Here is a 22,298-nt window from a genome sequence, read left to right on the forward strand (position 1 = left end):
TCCTTCTACCCGCCTCCCAAAGCACTGACATCGTGATGCCCCAGAGGCAATACTCGCCATTTTGCAGAGGTGGCTTTCTCCAGGGCACACAGAAAACACTGAATAGACCTTTTACACTTTCTTATGATTAATAAATTAGAAAAAGCTGATAAGACAAATCCCTAAAGTTAATCTTGGTAACATTTGCCATAGCTTCTTTCAAGTTATTGTTTTCCCCTACACCTACCCCCTCCCCAAATTAAATAAGAGGTAGGTTTGTTAAATTAATTTTTAATAGCTGTGATCTAGTTTACTAACTGCTTTTTCCACTATCTTAGACGCTTGATACATTCTTATAATGAAGATTTATTAATCTATAATATCACATGGCTCCTATATATACCAGAATAAACAGCTATTTGAGAGTGTGTGTTTAGCAATAGGGCTGTAAAATACTTCTTCCCTAATGAGTTAGGCCTCTAGTGAACAGAGGGAACTGGCAGAATTCTAACTCAAAACTGGGTGCAAAAATTCTCAGTACCTAAAAAGAAAAGAAGATATAAAAGCAGACGGTTCCTCAAGAGTTTAGGGTTACACAGATCAGCTCAGTTTTCAGTAGGAGAACCACACGTCCATAGTAAAGGAGACTTCCAGTCACACCAATGGGACACATCACTTCGTGGCCTAAGAAAAGCTGTTAGTTTGGTCAGACGCCGTATGGGATAGAGCTGTGGGGAAGATGGGAAGGAGGCTGAGGTCATCGCATGACTGCAGGGTGTCAAGTATGTACAGACGTACCTCGGAGATAATGCGGGTTTGGTTCCAGACCACCACAATAAAGCGAGTGTTGCAATCAAGTTAGGTTCTCAGTAAAGCGAATTATAATCTTTTTGCTGGTGGAGGTCTTGTCTTCCATTTGTAAAAACACAACCCCTGTGTAGTGCAACAAAGCAAAGCACAATAAAATGAGGTATGGGTAAAAAAGGTGCCTGATCCAAAAGCCTCCAAGCTTGGTTATTTTGAGGTGAAGTTATTTTTGTGTTTTTTTTTTTTTTTTGGAAACAAAAATACCCAAGAAATGGGTCACAGAGTCTGGGTGATAGAAATGAAGTAGTCATTGGTCAAATGTAGATACAATATCAAATTGTTTGCAAACTGTTTCAAAAATAAAGTTTCAAGGTTCTTGGGGAGAGAGTTCTAATTTGACAATTAACAGTCACATTTTTACTGGATACTTTATTCTACTAGCTGGTATGGTCTTACACTTTTCATAGTTTTCAGAAGCTCTTTGAGGGCCAAAGATTTTTTTTTAAAACTCTTTTTTTTAATTTATTAAAAAAATTTTTTTATTAGGGAATATTGGGGAACAGTGTGTTTCTCCAGGACCTATCAGCTCCAAGTCAAGTCGTTGTCCTTCAGTCTAGTCGTGGAGGGTAGAGCTCAGCTCCAAGTCCAGTCCGTTTTCAATCTTAGTTGCAAGGGGCGCAGCCCACCATCCCAGGTGGGAATTGAACCGGCAACCTTGTTAAGAGCTCACGCTCTAACCAAGTGAGCCACCGGGCGGCCCCTGTTTTTGTTTTTTATATTTACAAAAATATTAGTAGTAAATTACTGTTCCTTAACCTAATATAAAAATTCACCTTTCCTAATGAACTGATACAACCCTGAAGAGTAGAAAAGTTTCTTAGCAATTATAATTCATTCTTTGGCTACATGGACACCCCTGAAAATGAGCTTTAAAACTGAGATGAATACTTCATTGCCACATTCCTACTATATTTTAAATCTATGTCCACTTTCAAAAGTCCCGTGCTAAATCCTTCAAATGCTTTCCCAGCAAATGATATAAATAAGAGCCTGATTTCATGTACGTACATACACATACATTTGCACTCCCCAACAACAACACTTCCTTTGAAAAACAGAATGTCACTTCCTCAATCCAGAGGCCAGAAGTCCCTTGGTTCTGATCTGGGGAGCCAAGACAGGAAACTCTGGTAAGCTTCTGCCTCTCCCCCCATGGACAGCCACTGGTGCAGCTGACAGAGGGCAGGGTCTATTCAGAGCTCCCTTGATGCACTGCAGCTGGAATGCAACAGCTAGCTCACTTCCATGCTGTGGGAACGATCCCAGACAGTCCAGCACTACTAGTCAGTTTAACAAGGACATTTCATAGGAAGTGAAGAGGGAAAAAGGATGGGAGACCTTGACACGTTTTGGCGACCTTACTTCTATTTCCAAACTCCTGCTCACAGCCCAGAGCTGATGTTAGCCAAATCTCAGTAATTGGCACCAGCTTGTACTTTGACCCCACCAAGCAAGGCGTCTTGTTTTTGTTTTGCTTTTTGTTTTGGGTGGAGGGCAGGAGGGAGCCAGACCTCCTCACCGCTCAGCACCAGACTGTACCACCTTTCCCATGATGCTGCCCGTTTTGCACCTAGAAGGGAGGGAGTGGCTGTCCCAGCAATTTCAGTAAACACTGTCGGTTAGCACCACCTGGCAACTGAGAACCTTGATCTCTCTCGACCCCAGACACCCAGGACTGCACAACACAAAAACCAGGGCCAGTTATAGCAGAGCAAACTGCAGTGTCACCATCGAGGAGTTGGGGGGGCGGCGGTATGTATGTGAGAGACATACAGAATAAAGGGAAAGAAGGGGGACAAACAAATGAGTCACTTAGTACAAGGGCTGCACATGCCGCTGACGCTGCCCATGATGCAGAGACCCGACTGGAAGGAAGCAGGCGGCCACCGGGAGGGGCGAGCAGAGGCAGGGAATGGGGAAAGGGTGTGAGGCGCCTCGCCCTTTGTGGGGCCGCACGACACCGACCCACAGCCTACGCCCCCCTTTCCCGCCCACTCCCCCAACCTTGCAGGCGGAAGCCGCTCTGGGTTACTACCGTCCCCCAGCTCCGGGAATCAACTCCTAGCTCTCCAAAAACAATCAATACAAACTTCAATACTGTATGTAGTTTACAGGGAGGCCGGCTGGGGAGGCGCTGCCGCCCCGCGGAGAGAGAGCCGCAGCTTCCACCTGCCCGCCCGCCCCGCCCCTCGGCGGCGCACCTGTGACAGGTGTGCAGGTGCCCCACACAGACCCGAGGCGCGAGGCGCGCCGGCCGATCCTCGGCCCCCGGAGGCCCCGGGGTCCGCCCTCCCCGTCCGCACGGCCCCTCCCGGAGCCCCCAGCCCCTCTGTAGGCCGCGGGGCGCCCCCCGCCCGCGCCCTCCGCGGCCGCGCCCGCCAACCGCCCGCACTCACATAGCGCCTCAACTTCTTCTCAGGGGGCGATTTCCTCAGCCAGCCGGTGCACACAACGTCGCCGCCGCCGCTCATGCTGTCGGTCGCCTGGAGCCCACCGCGGGGTCGGGAGCACAAGGGCGCGGGCGCCGGCGGCTGGGTCAGCGGGCAGGCGGTGCGCAGCTCGCGGGGGAGGGGAGGGGCCGGGGCGTCCCGCGGCCGCCGGGTGAGGATGAGGCGAGGCGGCGCGGCGCGGGCACGGCTGCCGCGCGCGCCCGCTCTCCCCGCGCGCGCCCGTGCGCACTCCCAGCCCGGCCGCGGTGGGGGCGCTACTAGAACGGTGGCGCGCGCTCGCCACGCCCACAGCCCGCCGCGCCCCCGGCCGGCAGGCTTCCTAGAGGAAAACACCGCCTCGCGTCTTCGGACCCGAGAGGCCCGAGGTTCGGGAGGGCGCCGAAGCCTGCAGCCGGCCGCGCTGCCCGACTCCCCCCGACCCCGTCTTGTTTTATTCCCGAAGCCTCCGGCAGCGTGCGGGGGAGGCGGCCGCGCCCCTAGTAGGAGTGGGGGTGGGGGTGGGGTGCAGGGAAGGGGTTGCGCGCCCTTCATCTCGAATCGATTTTTCACAGAGGGTCGTCAGGAAGGGACCCGAGGGCTGCTCGAGTTTCCTATCCATTCCCAGAGTTTCAGGTTTCAGTGGGTCAGGTTCTGGCTGAAATTAGTGATCCGCTTCCCAGCAACAGTTTCTTTAACTCTCGCACCCCCTTGGCGGGAGAAGGAATGATAAAAACAGACTGCTATACTGTGTGTTGGGTGCTTTTCTTTCCTTGTTTACATGATTGTCTTGACGAGTCTACAAATCCGGCGGGCAGTATTCTTCCCATTTTACAGATAAAGTCCCAAAGCCTGTGCGACGCAGAGCCAAGTTTCGAATTCTGGGGGTATGGGGTGGTCCTGCTCGTCTGCTTTTTAAAGTGGGGGAGTGGCTTTAATGTATGCAGATCTACTTGGGGGCCTTTTATCTACCAGGAAATAAAGTCCAGCTGGCTCCTTCACTGCTTCTGGGAAAAACAATTTAGTGAAAGAAAATTCATATTTGCAGAAACAAGGAAGTAAAAATAAGTCAATGTAGTTCATAGTGAATTGGAAGGCAAGGTGGTGTAGAATAAGGAATTGGGTCAAAATTCCACAGCAATCCAACTTATTGACACAGGTTATGAGAAAGCTCTGGCGTTCGTATAAAAATTGGGATATAATGGTACCTCTCTCACTGCATTGTGGTGAAGTTTATATGATATGAATGAAGTCTGTGGAAGCACACACTAGACTACCCCACATTTCAGGGGGAGTGTGGAGGGGGGAAACCTTTGGTAGGGGCTCTTTCCCACTCACAATGTACCTTCACAAGCAATATTAAAAGGTAGGTCCTCCCCCAACTTCTTAGATAAGAGTAACCCACTATACAAACAGGGAACTGTGCTGTGGGCAGGTGAGTGCGAGAAGCAGCATCTTGCACTCCCTGTACTTTAGAGGAAGGCTGTTTTGTTCATTTCCTAACTGCAGCAAAGCTAGTTGTTGCAAACATTTGGACACCCTTCTGGTTTTACAGATCCTGGGAGGTTTTACTTTGGGAGGTTTAGAAATCTGCTCCCCTGGAGCCAACATTTCACTGACTTTTTTCACTATTAGTGTGCTGCTGGATTGAATGCAAAGCCAGAACTATCAGGCTATAGCTGGGACCAGAGCTCCCGTAACCTTCCAATTTAGGGATTCTTTAGTCACATACAAGGGCCACCACCAGAACTATGACCATTTTTAACCTCTGTCTTTAAAATCCTGTACTTTAAAACCCTGTGAAACATATCAAAATACTCAAGTCTGCCAAATCAATCAGGAGGCAGTGACTCCCAACCAAAATAAAGCAACTTCTGACTTCATTGACATCTGAGTCATGGTGCCAAGTCCCTGGGATTGCAGAGCCTGAGTAGTCTGCATGGTTTGTTTGCAGCTACCCTACCTTTTTCATTGCTAAACTGCCAGTGCCCAGCTTAGGCTGCACATAGGAGGCAGGACTGCGGAGTGCTGAGGTCCCTGGCTGTACCCTGGTGTGGCTCCCGTCTTCTGAGCCTGAGGTGCGTGCCAGGTCTGGAAACAGACCTCGGACAGAACGTTCCTGCCTGGGCCCTAACTAAGTCCTCTCCACTCCCTGATTTATTTATTTATTTATTTTTTTAAATGCTCCCTGCCTTTCGCTGGGGAGAAATGGAAAACAAATTGAGTGGTTCATTGACATGAAACTAAGCGCCATCTATTGGAACCAATTGGGATGACAGCCCCCCAACCTGTGAGGACATGCACCACTAGTCTGTAATTGAGGCAATTTTGATTACAGACCACGGGTATTTCCTGGAGGAATTAATGACCGGCTGCAAGGGGTGCTCTGGGTCATTAATTCTATATTCTCATTAAATCCCCAGGAAATGACCATCTCGTGGGGAGGGTTTCTCTGGAGGGAACATTGAAGAGATTAGACAAATGCACACCTGGGAGGGAAGCATGGGCACCACGTTTGCTCCCCACCCCCCGCCAAAGCCTGGGTTCTAAAGGGTGCACTGTGGCTTTGTGTGTCGTCAGCCACAGCCTGCATCCGTGCCTGTCTGGGCGTTGAGGGTTTGTGGCCAGCGGCAGGTGCATGGTTGGCAGAATGCTCCCAGAAACGGGTTGGAAGGACTGGAAGGAGAGCTGTCCTCAACTGCACACCAAGCTGGTGTGATTAATCCCACCCACGCCAGGGCTGACGTCAGTGATTGCACTGGGGGTGGGGATGGATGCTTGTGTCCTAGAGCTTCTGCCTTTTCTCCTCTTCAATTTAGTTGACAGGTTAATTTCAGAGCTGAGTGCTGCTGGCCAAGGTCAATGTGGCCGGCTGAGTCACCTTGGCTGGTGACTTTGATGACACTTGTCTCTCAGGCATGTTGAGGTTTGCACTTCTTTAACCTCTGGGTGCTCTGAGCCCACTTGGTTCCGTCCACCAAGTTATTCTGACCTTCTCAGATCAACTTCTGGCATCTGGTTGGGACAGAGATCTGGAAGTGGGCTTGGGGTGTGGTTGAAGACCTCATTGGGTTCCCTCCCTGTCTGCGGCTGCCAAACAGTCTGATACTTGCCATTACACCCCGTGGGAGACATTTTGGAAATAAACTTCTTAAAGAGAAAAGTTTGAGCAAGTCCAGCTTCCTAATTTTCCTTTGTAAAGAACCAGAACCTGTGTTAACTACTTTGGGGCAGTTAGGCTCCTGGGACATTTCTACTGACATTAGTGGGGTGGCAAAATCAGTGTTCACAGATCCTGCTGCAATATCAGTTATCATATTCTCCCAAGAACAAAGTCTGTCAAGGTCCCTGGGGAGTGTGCATACTCCACACCATACTTGGCACAATGGACCCTTGAATTAGATCTTGAACATAGGTCAAGACCCCATTCCCTAAAACTCAACATCCTCATTTCCGAGCATAGTTGTTCATTCTTTTCTTAGATCCACACTACACTTACATAAATTGAGTTGTCACACTGGACTGCAAATATCTGTTTCCTTGGAGCCTCCCAGCATGGTGCCAGGCACACAATAGATATTCATTAAATATTTGTTCTGAGAATAAAGGAACCAACCCTTGAAGGATAACGTGTGGGCACCAGTGAGCATCTGGAACTGTCTGATCCATGCAACCCAGGGAGGAGCACCTGTGGAGGTCTTCATAAGCAGCTGGAGTGTTTAAACCCACAGGGACTGGCTTGGTGGGAAGGGCTGAGCAGGTGGAGGTAATCCTGTGCACTTTCATTTTTAAAAGATGGTTAAAACTCTTGGGTAGTAGCAAAAACAATGGCTCCTTAGACCTTTTGACTTCTACCCCCAGGCTCCAGAGAGCTAACTATGTTAATTCTTGGTTTCCAATCCCTGACCCTGTTCTACAGACTACCCATACACCCTCCTCTCTGGGACTAAGCATGAAATCACTTATGGTTTATCTGATATCTGGCTTCACTGTGACAGTCCTGGAGGAGCTCTAGCACTTAACCCCTTGTACCCACACACGATACTAGCAAAGCTGGAAAAATCAAGTCCCCTGACTCAAAGTGAGTTTCATCCAACCGCTGACCAGAAATACTATTTTCTGTTGCACTGAGTGCAGCATAGTGACTGTGCAGATTTACTAGTCTTTGTTGGGCTGGGAATCCAAGGCCCCCAGGATATCATCTCATCCCACACACTAATTCTACCAGAGTCACCCAAGACGACTGTCTGACCCATACAGCTGGTAAATGTTTAAAAAGCGGCTGTCTAGTGGTGGTAGCTTTGATTTGTAGTATGTGACAATTTTTGTGGAGAACATACTACACCCTCCCCAACTCAGTTCCGACCACTTTCAAGCGATCAACTTCATGTTTTTTAGTACAGAGTTAAGAGATACACAGTAATACACCATTATTTAGTATTTCCAAATATAAAAATACAACAGACATAAATAACACCAAGAGCAGAGATTATAGCAAAATGTAGTAAAATAACTGATGAGTTTTTGTTTATTCCCTTTGTTTTTAACATAATTTATTTAATTGTAAGTTTATATGACTTAATTCTTTAATTAAGATCATTTACCTACCACAAAAGTCACCCCTTTAAAGTGTACAGTTCAGTGGCTTTTAGTATAGTCACCAAGTCGTGCAACCATTATTGCTATCTAATTTCAGGACATTTTACCTCAAAAAGAAACTCCACTTCCATTCGTAGTCACTCCTCATTCCCCTAGTCCTAACCCCTGGCAACCACTAATCCACTTTCTGTCTCTATGAATTTGCCAGTTGTGGACATTTCGTATAATCAGAATCATACAATATGTGGCCTCTTGTGTTTGCCTTCTTTAATGTTTTCAAGGTTCATCCATGTTGTGGCATATGTCAGTTTTCCTTCATTCCTTCTTATGGCTAAATGATATTCCATTGTATAAACTCATTCATTCATCAATTGATGGACATTTCAGTTATTTCCACTTTGTGGCTATTACAATGTTGCTGTGAACACGCATGTACAGGTCTGTGTGAACCTTCGTTTTCAGTGTTCTTAAGATAAGAACAGGAATACTTAGGATAAGAACAGGATAAAAACAGGAATACTTAGGAATTGAAGTGCTGGATCATAGTCTTTGACTGTGTTTCACTTTTTATGGAACCATTTCCCACAGTGTGTACACCACTTACATTCCTACCAGCAATGTGTGAGGGCTCCAATCTGTCCACATCTTCAATACTTATTTTCCATTTTTTAAATTATAATTTTAATAATGTTATTTTTTAACAACCAGCTTGCAAATTTTTTCATAATTTAACAATCTACTCTCAAAGGCTGGGAGGAGGCAGCACTAGCACACCGTTGCATGCAGCCGACCACAGAAAGCCCCACCGACCTTCTCTGTAGTCAGTTCTACTTCTTTCGGTTGACAGATCATACTCAACAGATTTGAATTTCCTTCTTCTTACATTCTTCCTATTGAAACCAAAACAAGAGGTCTCAGGTTTTCTTCTCTTTCAGAATTAAGAGGATTTTTGTTGCTGGAGAATTACAAAATTTTCAGCTCCCACCGAGCATTCTGGGAAGAACAGAGTGTTTTCGACCTAAATTTGTGTTGAGAAACCAAAATAAAAACCAAAATGTATCTTCCTGACACCCAGATGTATCTTCTGGATGAGCTCTCAAGCAGTTGCTTCAACAGGGCAAACAGCTGTGGTCGGCTTCAACATAATTTGATGTAATCAGGGTTAATTTTGATGATGCAGTAACTCTGAAGGCTGTTTTTTAACTGGATTACTGTTGGGTCAACAATCATGTGGCATTACATTTAGTGGCTGAAACAAAAGCCAGAATTAAAACAGCTTCCCCTCAACTCCTTTCTAAATGACAGCCCCACTGGGATTGGAAGTTATGAGGCACATCTAACACAATTAACTAAAAAAGGAAAGTAGTTGCAAGTCAAATTACATGCAGGCTTCTTCAAGGTCCATAGTATTGACCCAGAAAAGCTGGAAACTTATTTGTGTTGTTTTCTTTTCCTAGAATGATTAGAAATAGGTTGGTAGCAATCATTATAACAACATTTTCTTAACATTCTAGGAAAAAGCCCTAAGATTTTCCTTTGAAATTTTCTTGAACCAAATAATTTTAGCAGTCCACACAGTTCCATTTTCCATGTATGTTTTCAAGATGATTAGTTTAAGGGAGGACTAAATTCAGGGTGTGGCATGCCAGGGTTGAATGAATGTGGTTACAAAGCCCTACACACATTCAGGACTGTTTCTGAAGAGCAAAATCTTTTATCTTTGATAATTTTGGCCATCCTTGTTTATAGCCAGCCCAACAGCAGGGTCTGGGCTGCTCTAGGCACACACACTTTTTTATTTAGTCTCTTCCAGTTTTCGGCTTTGGCTTGTCTGAAACACAGCTAAGGCCCATGACAAAAGCCATTCTTATACAGTTCTGGAAAGCAGAATCTTCAAAAATAGATGCCTTGGGAAGCTGCCAAATGTGTTGGTTCTTCAAAACCTCTCTAATCCAGTTTTGTAGTTCAAAAAAGGTCTGATATGTGTCCAATTCCCTCTGTAAACAAGCCTCCATGCATTTGTTTTCTGTTTTTGTGATTTAGGGGATCAAGAAACTTGAAAAGCAAAGAAGTCGCTTACCCTCCTATTGCATCTTATTTATCAGAAATTCCTCATCTAAATAATTTCCCGATCCACATTTTTGGGGATAATATGTGGGTGCAACTAAAAGATAATCTGACAAGAAAAAAAAAAAGTAGCAAATTCTTTCCAGAACTCAGATAGTGTATTAGTATCTTTTTAGTTGCAAAAGGAGATATCCATTTTATATTCACTTAAGCCCCAATAGGGAAATTATTGGTAAGAAAATGCGGTATATCCCGTGTAACCAAAGAAAAAGTTGAATAATCTGGCCTCAGGAAGCGTAACAACCAAGGGATAAATACAGTAAAATGTATCCCTAGGCAGCCGGTTCGTATGCGCACGCCTAGCTGTCTGTCTGTCATGGGCCCTATAGTTTTTCATCTCTGAGCACTGTGCCCTCCTTCCTTTTTCTCTGCAGACTGCTTCCTCCACCTCGTCAGGTATGACTGCCCGGTACCTCCTAAGTTTACATGTTCTCGGTTCAGACTCTCTTGTGTTCTCAACCCCAGTTTTCCAAGAGAAAATGAGACTGTTCCATTTTGGGTCTGGTGTCCACCTGTAGTCCAGTCAGTAAGGGAAGCTCATGTCCCAGTACATCTGCTGGGGATACATTGGCTAGGATGGGGGTAGGGAAATTCTTAGAGGAGGGATGGGCTTGGTAACTAAGCAGGCACCTTGAAGGGTATGTAATAGAGACATGAAAACCAGTCTTGTTTCTTTCAGGACATACTGAATATCTATCATTTGGAACTCTGAAAACACTTAAAATGGCATATATTTCCATTCAAATACAAAACATACTTACATTCAAATACGTTAACTTAGGAAAGATTATTTATGTACTTGTTATTCAATTCTTTATAAGGATTTTCTAAGAACCTACTACCCCAAGTTCAGTGTAGGAATACAAAGATGAGTAAGTCCAGGGTCTTAAGTTCAGGGTTTTTCTGGGGAGAGAAATAGGTAGGCAGATATCTACAGTAGTGTGTGGGCAATGTTATCACGGAGATACATTCAAAGGATTGTGGGAGCACAGAGAAATTAGCAACCAACTGTACGGGGACTGAAACTGGAAGTGCTTAGGTTTGACTTGTTTTTCAGTGCCCCAGAGAGCTAGGCACACAGTAGGCATCAGTGAACATTTGCTGAGTTAAATGATGTTAAGCAGTAGCTACTTCAATTTGGAGGCAAGAAACTTGTTCAGATTTAGAGAGTGAGGTGGAGAAAACCACTAACTGAAAATCCAAACTCTAAGTTCATCTGGGACGTGGCTTCTGAATTTCTTGTCAATCAAATACATTCACTCAACAAACATTTGCTGAGCACCTGCTGTGTGCAAGGCACCTGGCTAGGTGCTGGTTATACAACGACGGACAGCAGAGTGAGGTTCTTTAGAAGCAGTCTACTAGGTCACGGCACTCCAGAAACAGCGCTGGGAGAGATGCCCTAGAAACTCACATTTAATTACAGATCATAAAGACAAATACAGTGACTTTCGATTCCTGATTTTTTGTTCTATGTTAGGCAATGGGTCCAGTCCTGGATTTATGCTGAAAGGGCGAGTTTAAAAATTTATGAAATATTTCAGACACGTAAAGAGGGAAAAGCCAGCTTGGGAATTACCCTTTAAGGACTATTGCACTTTTGTCTGATGGACCTATTTCCTTTTTTGGACACCTCAATGACACCTAATTCATTCCAGACTTATTTAATGTGTACCTACTATGTGATAGATACTCTCCAAAGGCACTGCAGATACCAAGATGAGTGCACTTTCCTCTGTTTTCGTGGAGCTCTCGTTCTGGCAGAGAAGACAAATGACAGCAGAACGCCACCAGAATTTGTGTGTGGTTGTGAGGGAACAGAATGAAAGGAGTGAGTCTGGAAGTCATTGTCCAACACTTGGTATCTTAAAGTACAAGTAATATAAACACTAACATTAGTAACGCAAACATATGAAAATGGAGAAATCCTAGCTGCATTTTGGAGTGTCACCACTCTTAAAATAAAGCCTCATCGCCTCAGACAGTGTGATTACAGTTGTAATATCTTAATTCTGGGTGACTAAGAAGCGACAGGTGTGTAGCCTGGGAAAGCCACCCAAGCCCATTCATTGGCATGTGAGTCAGGGTGCAGGGCAGGGCAGGGACCTGCTGGGGCTGCCGACACGCTGGCAGCAAGCTGATCAAGAGCTGAATGCCAGTCACACAGAAAACACACACACACGTTTCCCCACATGGTATTTTTTTTGTGGTTGTTGATCAATGAATAGCCCATCCTAAGTTTTCTGAGAAACGTTACCATACACGAGAGCCTTCAAAGCACCAGCTAGTGAACTAGAGATAAGTTGGTTTGTTTTTTATTTCAATAAAGTGGATATATCTGGTTGGGGGTGGGGTGGAGAAAAGGAGGGGGGAACATCTGGATAATGATATGTTATAGGAATAGGAGAAATCAGAGTGGGAGAGAAACACATGCACAGAGGAAGAAACAGGAGAGGTGGTGGAAGAGAAAGGGAGTGAGGAAGAGAGATGAAGGTTGCGAGGTGTGGTACGTTCCATGCTGCACAGTAACTTCCAGAGAGCTGTCACTCTGCAGGCTGGCTTTCCTGTCCTGGATATTCTAACATACAAACCAGCTCAAAGGTGCAGACAGAACAATCAGAGCATGAAGATTTGTGGAATTAGCACTTATCTTTTACTGTAAACATATTAAAACCTCACTGACGGTTTCTCACAGGGTGGAATTAAAGCACCCACATTAGAATCATTAGAATCACTCAGGGTAACTGTTTAAGAAGCACACCTTGTAGGCTGTTCCATCCCAAACGTACTGAATCAGGCTTTCTAAGGTGGGATCAGCATAATCTGAATTACTCAGGTGATTCTTTTACACAACAAACTTGGCAAAGAATGAATGAAACGGGAGTCCCTGAGACACGGGAGCATGTCATATTTCTCTCTGTATCCAGAGTCCAGCACCGGACCCAACAATACATTTACTGAACTGAACTGAATATACCAAAGAGATTTTTAAAGAAAAAGTGACTCAATTCCACAGCCTGAAAACAGCTGATTTCACTTTCCCCCATATGCTTCTAGTTCACGTACATAGCTTTTATACCGTTGTAACTGCAAACTACACTTACATTTTTTTCAACACATTTTCTCTTATAATTTTTAATGGCTGTAAAATATTTCATTTGACGTGCAATAAAATAAATATCTTAGTTCACACAGATTTTGAGTTTTGAAAAGGTTTTGCTTAGAAGACCTTACATTTGGAGATCAGCTGAGTAGATAGTGGAGGGAAGTACTCGTCTACCAAGAGAAAGGCCTATTTAAAGGAGGATATACTGCCTGATGAATAACCTCATGGGGTGCAGGTTGCCCAACTGAGCAAGTATAGAGATCCTTACATTTGTGTAGTGCTTTCCAGTTTATGAAATGCTTTCACACAGTCTTGACTGTTTCTCACAACACTTTGTAAGTATTACCCTCAGCCTGCGGATGTGTATACAAACTCAGAGATAAAATAAGTTGCTCAAGGTTCCACAGCTCCTAAGTAGAGTATCAGATCTAAACCAGAGTCTTCTCCCTCTACGTCTAATACTCTTTCCAAGACACCAAACATGCAGCACACTTTCTGGCAGGAATACGACCCCAGTTTCCCGATGCGAAAACCTAATGCAGAATGTGGAAGATGGAAATTACATTTAAAGACATCATCGGCTGGCCATATCCTAACTGTACAGGAATCAGTTCCTACCTTTGGGGGCACTGTACATAAAATGTGTATATTAGTGGAAATCTTCAATGCAAGAACTTACTATTCTTCAACCCAAGTTCATTTCTGCAATCCCCAAATTAAGGGGGTTGGGATGGCCCTGAACATTCTAAAATTGTAATTACGATGATTCAGTAGTATTATACACACAGGAAGAGAGACAACTACTACAGGCTGTATGACAGATACAAAGGAGGCGCTGGATACTTCAAAGCTTTTCTAATATCAAGTATCACAGGATAGTTGGAGATCAGCTGAGTAGATAGTGGAGGGAAGTACTCGTCTACCAAGAGAAAGGCCTATTTAAAGGAGGATATACTGCCTGATGAATAACCTCATGGGGTGCAGGTTGCCCAACTGAGCAAGTATAGAGATCCTATTCTGGAGAAGGCCGGGGAGAAGAAAATGTGCTGCTCTGTTTCCAATTTATTACATTTTGCATGCTATGGAGCGGCAAATTTTATTGCTATCAGGTCACAATCAGAGTTCTCCAAGAATAAAGTTATCTCTTAAGGTTAGAGAGCTCCTATTCACTGAAGGGACAGTGGATAAATGACTAGGAAGTGGGGAAAATGACTAGGAGCTCTCTAACCTTAAGAGATAACTTGTAAAAAGAGGAGGGTAGTTTATACATCATAGACAGGGAAAGAGATACGATATTTAAGAGTTTTCAAATCTAGGATCCTAAGAAAACAGCAAACCAGCAGTTCTTGTTGAGCCAATGTACAAAGAAGGTTGTGAGTCCGAGTCACAGTTGTAAATGGCCCAGATTCTGCAAAATACAGTTCTAACTGTGTATAAGTATATTTGCAGTATGAAAAAAACCTTTCCTGGATGGGCCCAACAAGTTTCTATTCTCAATGTATCATCTTGAAATATTAAAGGTCCATCACTTTGGGGATGATATTAATAATTCCCACCAAAGTTCTTTCATCTGTATTTCTATGTATATTCTGGGATGATCCTAAGAGGAAGGTAGGGGAAATATGAGTATAAACTCATAAAAAAAAATGAGGCATAGTGAGTTTAAGTATATTGCTGGATCTAGGGCCCTTTACTCCATTTTCAATGTTTCTCTTTACGAGAATGTATTTGAGTTCAATCAACATTTCTTCACATTCTTAAGTCTCTTCTTTCTGCACAGAACAATGAAATCAGAGGCCAAAGTGTTTTGCAACATGTCCAATAAATTCTGGGGCTTAAGATGCAAGAGTCTTTAATTACTATAAAAAGTTCTGTGCTTTCAGTTTCTCTGGAGGCTGAGAGCAGTGAACTTTATTTGCAGTCTTACCCTCTCTCAATATTAGGAATTCCAAATAACCAATCTTCATAACAAATAAACCAATCTTTCATTAAACCGGATGAATTTGAGGCACAGTAAACTATAATGGAACAAGGTCCACAATATATTGTGAATACATTAAAAAATTTCGTACATGTAAAGCAATGTACAAAAGATAGTCATTCTATTAATAGCAATTATGAACAGTCAAGATGCAGCAGAAATTATTGAAGGGTCATGAGCTATGTTAATTCAGTTGCTGCCTGAATGACAGTTTAAGAACCGCCTCAACTCCTGCCTTCTTTACAAAGATACCCTAGAAACTCCCACCCAATGTGCTAATAATGGCTATAAATTCACTGGACAAGCGCTAACTGGACAAGAGCTATAACTGGAGCCTTAGCTGACCAGAGGGGCAATCTAGGGCTCTTGGTACGGGCAGGATGTCTAGGTTTCTGGAGGGGTGTTGACCACAATCTAATAAGATCTATCTTATGGAAATCCTATGAATCATTTTGGTGTAGGGTGATTACGGATGCTTTCTGCTCTTTTCTTAATGCTTTTTCTATCTTTTAATTTGGAATACAGACTGGGAAGAAACTACAATCAGATATTACTCCCACCTGTTTTCTTTTTATTATGCATACTTTAGATAGCATACTGACTACAAATATTGATCAGAAGCCAAAAAGCCACACACATTTCTTATCAATTCAATCCAGGCCAATCTGTCTTTCAACTCTGCATTTTTATGTTCTTGCCTCATCACTTACTAAAATAAATATATGAATAAATAGCAATCCTATCCAAGTCAGCATCTTTCATCTATAATTATCTGAAACAAGAGATTTAAAGAAGAGTAGAATTAATACATCTCACCAATTGCATCTTCAATGCCTGTTCAATCATGTTTAAATGACTAGATTCAATTTATAGAGAATATGAATGTGTAATATTGTAGAGGGACGTTTCTGGCAGATCCTGTCTGAGAGGGACAAAAGGTCAAACAGTTCCTCTGCTGTTCTGTGACAGTCTCTGGGCTGGGTCAGAGTGTTGGAGAGTTATGTCTAGATCTGGAATGGATCACTCACACAATTAAGGTCCTGTCAGACTTAAAAAAAAAAAGAGAGAGAGACAGCACAACTTCCCCAGGCCAGAGGACAGCCAGATGGAAAGTAACTATTTTTCTCCACCTAATTCAAAATTTGAAATGAAAATGAGAATTAATGATGGAAAAAACATTTCTAAGTTTTAGAATACACTCTTTCTTGGGTGGTTGGGGTTACTATTTTGAGGTGATGTTTGGAAATTTTGGGAAAACAAAATCTGATTTTTTTCCTCACCGGAAACTGGTTATTCAAGTAAAACAAAAACAAAAAACAAAAGAAACCCCAAAACACCCTCAAATCACCTTTTAAATCACAAATTAAACCCTATAAGAATATCATTATATAATATAGATGGTCCTCAACTATTAAATCCATACTTTCATTTTTTTATACATAGAATTATATAATACTGTATATAGAATTTGGATATTCAGATATCAGCTGACAAGTGGACATTTTACAGTTTCTTCCTATTGATGCTACCCGTAAGCAACACTTGAGTTTTGGCATTTTCATACTTATCTGATATCAATGTTTGCTTTTGTTCAATTAGTGATAAAACAGAAGTATTGAGCCAGAGATGAACATGATTGTTGTAAGTGGCAAGTGTTTGGCTTCAACCAGATACTCACAGTGATCAATTGGAAAGGAAAAGAATAAGCAGAGAAGTATGAAAGTTTAGGACTATATTGCTGAGGACGATCCAAAAGGTAAGGAACACGTATGTTTGACTCCGTGAGCAGGACCTACTCCCACCTCACACACACACGTGCCCAATACACTTAAGTCTATTGTTACAATTTCAGTGATTTTGATTTCCCTATACATTTTCCGAGTCCTTGTATGTACTAACATAACGTCTAAAGGTTAGACTCCAAATCAATTATCATTAGTGACAATGTCCAGCACAGATTCATGGAAGATTAAGAGACAGAAGCCTCCTGAGAGTTCATCTCCTTTGAAAGCTGCAGATGAAATAAGTGGAGGCCACAAGGATATTCTTACTCCCCTAATGCTCCGCAGCTAAATTAATGGTGGCACTGGGACCAGAACCTGGGGTTCCTCTACTTCAGTATTCTTTCTATTACTATTATTTGTGATGCCCTGGCAGCATGTTAACATTTTCTATCTGGTTCTTCACAAATCACTGCAGGCACGATTCCTGACAACTTTGGAAACCGTTAGTGCCTCCAGGTTTGGAGCCTGTGAACGTCTGTGATTCTTGCTCCACAAAATCAATGCGGTATCAAGACCTGAAAGCCAAATCAATATTGGCTGATGTTGCAAATGTTTTAAAATGGTTTTTGCATTTTATCTTCCAGGTCTAAGGTTAAACATCACCTTTTCAGAGATGCCTTCTCTAGCGAGCTTATTTATGCTTGCCCTGTTCTTCATAAAATTTTATAGCACGTGTCCTATTTTGAAATAATATATTTTGCTTACTTATTGATTGTGTATCTTTTCTAATAGACTGTAAATTCCACGAAGGCAGGGGTCATTTGTTTTGTTCACTACTGTTTATCTAGCACCTAGTGTAATTCTTGGCATGTATATGGCATATGCTCAAATAGTATTTGCTGAATAACAAATGAATTTCTCTCTTTAACCCATGGTGGAGGTAAACCTCATTGAAGCCCTAATTATCTCTTTTATTCTATCCTAAAGTTGGTATTAAGCCCAAGGGATTAATGTTCCAGGGAAGTAGATTATAGCTCAGCAAAAGCTACCAATCAGAGAGATTCAGAAGTAAAATGAGTGATTTTGTGGGATACTTAACTCTTTGCCCTAAGAAGCCACCCAAGTTCACTGGATGTCTCTGCATTAGATAGAAGTTTGACCTTGACAACCTCTCAGTAACTTCTATGACTGCCAACTCAAAGATTCTGGAGTTCTTTTCAGCTATTTGATTTTAAGTTAGGTTAAAATAAAGTACATATACAAAATCATCGGGAAACAACCTAAGATAAATCTAATGAGACTTAGAAAGTCATTTAGTCAGGCATGCATGCCTTTTTACAATTATTTGATAATACAAATTCTACTGAATATACAATTTGCTGTAAATCCATGTATATGTAACTCAATGAAGACTAAAAATAGTTAAAAAAAAATTGTGTGGCATTTCACAATTTTAAACACACACACACACACACACACACACACATGCTTTCATGTAATTATTTTATCAACTCTGAGGAAAAGGATGTATGAGCTAATACAGAGTTAAGCGGCTTGTCCAAAACCACACAAACAAACTGGTAGAACTGTCAGTTCTCACTCTAATGGAAAACATTATTTTCAACTCCAGAATTACCCATCGTATAGGTTTAGCTATATTTGCATCCTCATCTTGGATTGAAAATACCTTTTTTCCAAATCTCCCTGGGAAAAGGCCAAATGGAATTTTAAAATATAACTTTTTATAGGTATTACAAATAATTTTATTATGAGAAGTTATAAACATCTAATATAAACTAATCATAACACAACAGCAAATAGTTTAAAATAATTAATACATCTCATTAGATTTCATAATAAAATATTAGTTTTTTTTAAATTAAACTTACTGGGTTAACATTGGTTAATGACTTTATGTAAGTTCCAGGTGCAATTCAATAATACATCATCTGTATATCACATTGTGTTCTCACCGCCCAAAGTCTCCTCTCCTTCTGTCACCATATATTTCACCCTTTTTACCCTCTTCATTCTTCTTTCCCCTCCCTTCCCCTATGGTAACACCATATTGTCTGTGTATATAAGTCTGTTTGTTTGTTGCTTTCTGTTTTATATCCCACGTGAGTGAAATCATATGCTTCTTGTCCTTTCCATCTGTTATTTCACTTAGCATCTGAAGATCTATCCACAAATGACAATACTTCATTTTTTATAGCTGAGTAATACCACTATATACATGTACCACTTCTTCTTTATCCAATTGTCAGCTGAAGGAAACTGAAGTTGTTTTTATGTCTTGGCTGTTGTGAATAATGCTGCAATGAACATAAGGGTTCTTTACGAATAAGTGCTTCCAAAATTTCCAGGTAGATACTTGGAAGAGGGATTCCTGGATTGTATGGTAGCTCTATTCTTAATTTTTTGAAGAACCTCCATACTGTTTTCCAGAGGCTGCACCAATTTACATTCCCACCAGCAGTGTATGAGGGTTCCATTTACTTCACATCCCCTCTAACATTTGTTATTTCTTGTGCTATTGATAATAGCCATTCTAGCAGGTGTGAGGTGGTATCTCTTTGTAGTTTGGATTTGCATTTCCCTAATAACTAGTGGAGTATTTTTTCATATACCTGTTAGCCCAGTTGTATGTCTTCCAGGGAGAAGTGTCTGTTCAGGTCGTCTGCCCATTTTTTAACTAGATTACTTTTTTTTTTTTTTTTGAGTTATATGAGTTCTTTACATATTTTGGATATTAGCCCCTTATCAGAGGTATCATTTGCAAATATCTTCTTCCATCGGTTGGTTGCCTTTTTGTTTTGTTGATGGTTTTTTTTGCTGTGCACAAGCTTTTTAGTTTGATACAGTCCCATTCATTTATTTTTGCTTTTACTTCCCTTGCCTTTGGGGTCATGTTCACAAAAATCCCTCTGAGACCAAGGTCTGTAGGTTTAGTACCTATGTTTTCTTCTATGTATTTTATTGTTTTAGGTCTTATATTCAAGTCTTAGCTATTTTGAGTTAAATTTTTCCCCCCTTCTTCTGCCTCCCCTCATCACTCCAGTTCAAGCCGTTGTTTCTCAGTCTAGTTGTGTAGGACACAGCTCCCTGGCCCATGCTGGTATTATGAGCCTTGTGCTCCCCCCGGCTGAGGCAGTCGGTCGCCGGTCATAGGTCAGCCTCTCACAGCAGCTCACGCCAGCTCATGGGAGCTCTCGCTGGCTGCACCCGCTCACGCTGACCACTGGCCACTCATGACAGCACACGGTAGCCCACAGCAGGACACAGCGGCCCACAGCCACTCATGCTGGCCACCGGCCACTCATGGCAGCACGCGGTAGACCACAGGAGCCCACAGCTGCCCACACTGACCTCCGGCTGGTCACGGCAGCCCATTGACCCGGCGACTTCAGCATTAGGAGCACGGCGCTCCAACCACCTAAGCCACTGGGCTGGCCCTGCCATTTTGAGTTAGTTTTTGTGTATGGTGTCAGATAGCAGTCTAGATTCATTTCTTTGCATGTGGCTTTCCAATTTTCCCAACATATTTTATTAAAGGGGCTTTCCTTTCTCCATTATATGTTTTTGGCTCCTCTGTAAAAAATTAGTTGCCCATATATGTGTGGGTTTATTTTTAGGCTCTCAATTCTGTTCCATTGGTCTGTGTGTCTATTTTTCCTGCCAATACCACACTGTTTTGATTATTGTAGCTTTGTAGTATAATTTGAAGTCAGGTAGTGTAATACCTCTGGCTTTGTTCTTTTATCTCAGAATTGCTTTGGCCATTTGGGGTCTTTTGTGGTTCCATACAAACTTGAGGATTTTTTGGTTCTATTTCTTTGAAAAATGCCATTGGGATTTTGATGGGGATTTCATTAAATCTGTACACTGCTTTGGGGAATATGGCCCTTTTAAATATGTTAATTCTTCCTATCCATGAACATGGAATACGCTTCCATTTCTTTGTGTCTTCTTCAATTTTTTTCAACAATGTCTTAGTTCTCAGTGTACAGGTTCTTCACTTTCATTGTTAAGCTTATTCCTAGGTATTTTATCCTTTTTGTTGCAATTGCAAATGGAATTGTTTTATTCCATTTCTTTTTCTGATATTTTACTGTTAGTATATAGGAACACAATGGATTTTGTGCACTGATTTTGTATCCTGAGACTTTATTGCATTTGCTTATTATTTCTAATAGTCTGGTGGAGTCTTTAGGATTTTCTATACATAGAATCATGTCATCTGCAAATAGTGACCAGTTTTACTTCTTCATCCCCAATTTGGATGCCTTTTATTTCTTTCTCTTGTCTGATTGCTCTCGCTAGGACTTTCAGTATTATGTTGAATAAAAGTGGTGAGAGTGGGCATCCTCGTCTTGTTACTGATCTTAGAGGAAAGGCTTTTAGTTTTTCACCACTGAGTATGATACTGTTAGCTGAGTGTTTGTCATATGTGGCCTTTATTACGTTGAGGCACTTTTCTTCTATACCCTTTTTAATGAGGATTAACAGTTATTAAATGTGATTTTTTTCCACCCAGTCTGATAAAAGCAGATTTCAATTCAGAATAGAAACTTTATTAACTCAAGACCCAAAAAATGAATATTTTCTTTTGTAATTTTCAGTAAAACACTGAGAATAAGATGAACATTTATCATAGGTTAAGTGGCAAGGGAGAAAAGATCCAACAACATTGTAGTTTTAGCTACTAGTTGTTTCTCAAAGGTCACACAAGATCTAATCATTAAAGACAAGTAAAATACACTACTATCCTATCCTGTCTTAGAGTTTGAAAGGAGCTTTGAGACCATCTAGTTCAATTTCTTCATTTCTTCTTAATTGACATAACAAATTTGAGATTCTATCTGCTGTAAGTACTTCTTCTTGAGAATCCATCTTTCTATGAAATGCCCTCAACTTTCTAAGAAAAACATGATCACGTCTATTTTTCATACGTTATGTGTTATGGAAGGACAATTACATTTTGAAAATGTCTGCATTTTAAAAATTCAAACATGCATCCTCCTGTATGCATATTCATGTGTGGTACCTCTGTCTTGGGGTGATTTTCATTAACCAGTCTTCCAGCTATAACAGACATGAATGAGTAAATCTTGGAAAAGGGATAACATCTTTGATATTGTCAATTCCCAAGATGCACTGCAGATAGCGTTCAAATCCCATCCCAAAACCTCCATGTGGCACAGATCCAAATCGACGGAGGTCCAGGTACCTGATTTTAAAAAACAGAGAATCATCACCTTTATAAATGCTGTATGGGATCAGATATTATAAAACAATTTTATGTTTCGAAGTATTTTGTAATCACTTGTTATCATTCACTTGATTGTGGTAGACCAGTCTTTTCCATCCACAGACAGACAGGTGAAGAACACAGAGAAGGTAAAGTGATCTGTCCAAGGTTACCCAAACAAACAGTAGCACATCCTTTCATTCATTCATGGAGTTTGGTTACTTGATCCTTTTTTTTT

At 42.0% G+C, this 22,298-nt stretch overlaps 2 protein-coding genes across 3 annotated transcripts in view; both read right to left on the bottom strand.

Annotated features, from left to right (window-relative positions):
- GAB2 (GRB2 associated binding protein 2) overlaps nt 1-3,458 on the bottom strand; it is a 189,595-nt gene extending 186,137 nt beyond the window's left edge. The window contains exon 1 of one of the 2 annotated variants that reach the window (XM_033120810.1): nt 3,243-3,458. In XM_033120810.1, the coding sequence (XP_032976701.1) occupies nt 3,243-3,317 (75 nt within the window). In that variant the 5' untranslated portion in view covers nt 3,318-3,458. The remainder of the gene's footprint in view (nt 1-3,242) is intronic. The other variant, XM_033120811.1, reaches the window with a different exon arrangement.
- A 17,961-nt stretch (nt 3,459-21,419) lies between these two features.
- Nucleotides 21,420-22,298, bottom strand: part of NARS2 (asparaginyl-tRNA synthetase 2, mitochondrial) — a 126,724-nt gene continuing 125,845 nt past the window's right edge. The window contains exon 14 of the mRNA XM_033118848.1: nt 21,420-22,039. Coding sequence (XP_032974739.1) covers nt 21,895-22,039 — 145 coding nt within the window. The 3' untranslated portion in view covers nt 21,420-21,894. The remainder of the gene's footprint in view (nt 22,040-22,298) is intronic.

The sequence above is a fragment of the Rhinolophus ferrumequinum genome, chromosome 11 (genome assembly GCF_004115265.2).
Source record: "Rhinolophus ferrumequinum isolate MPI-CBG mRhiFer1 chromosome 11, mRhiFer1_v1.p, whole genome shotgun sequence".
Taxonomy (NCBI): domain Eukaryota; kingdom Metazoa; phylum Chordata; class Mammalia; order Chiroptera; family Rhinolophidae; genus Rhinolophus; species Rhinolophus ferrumequinum.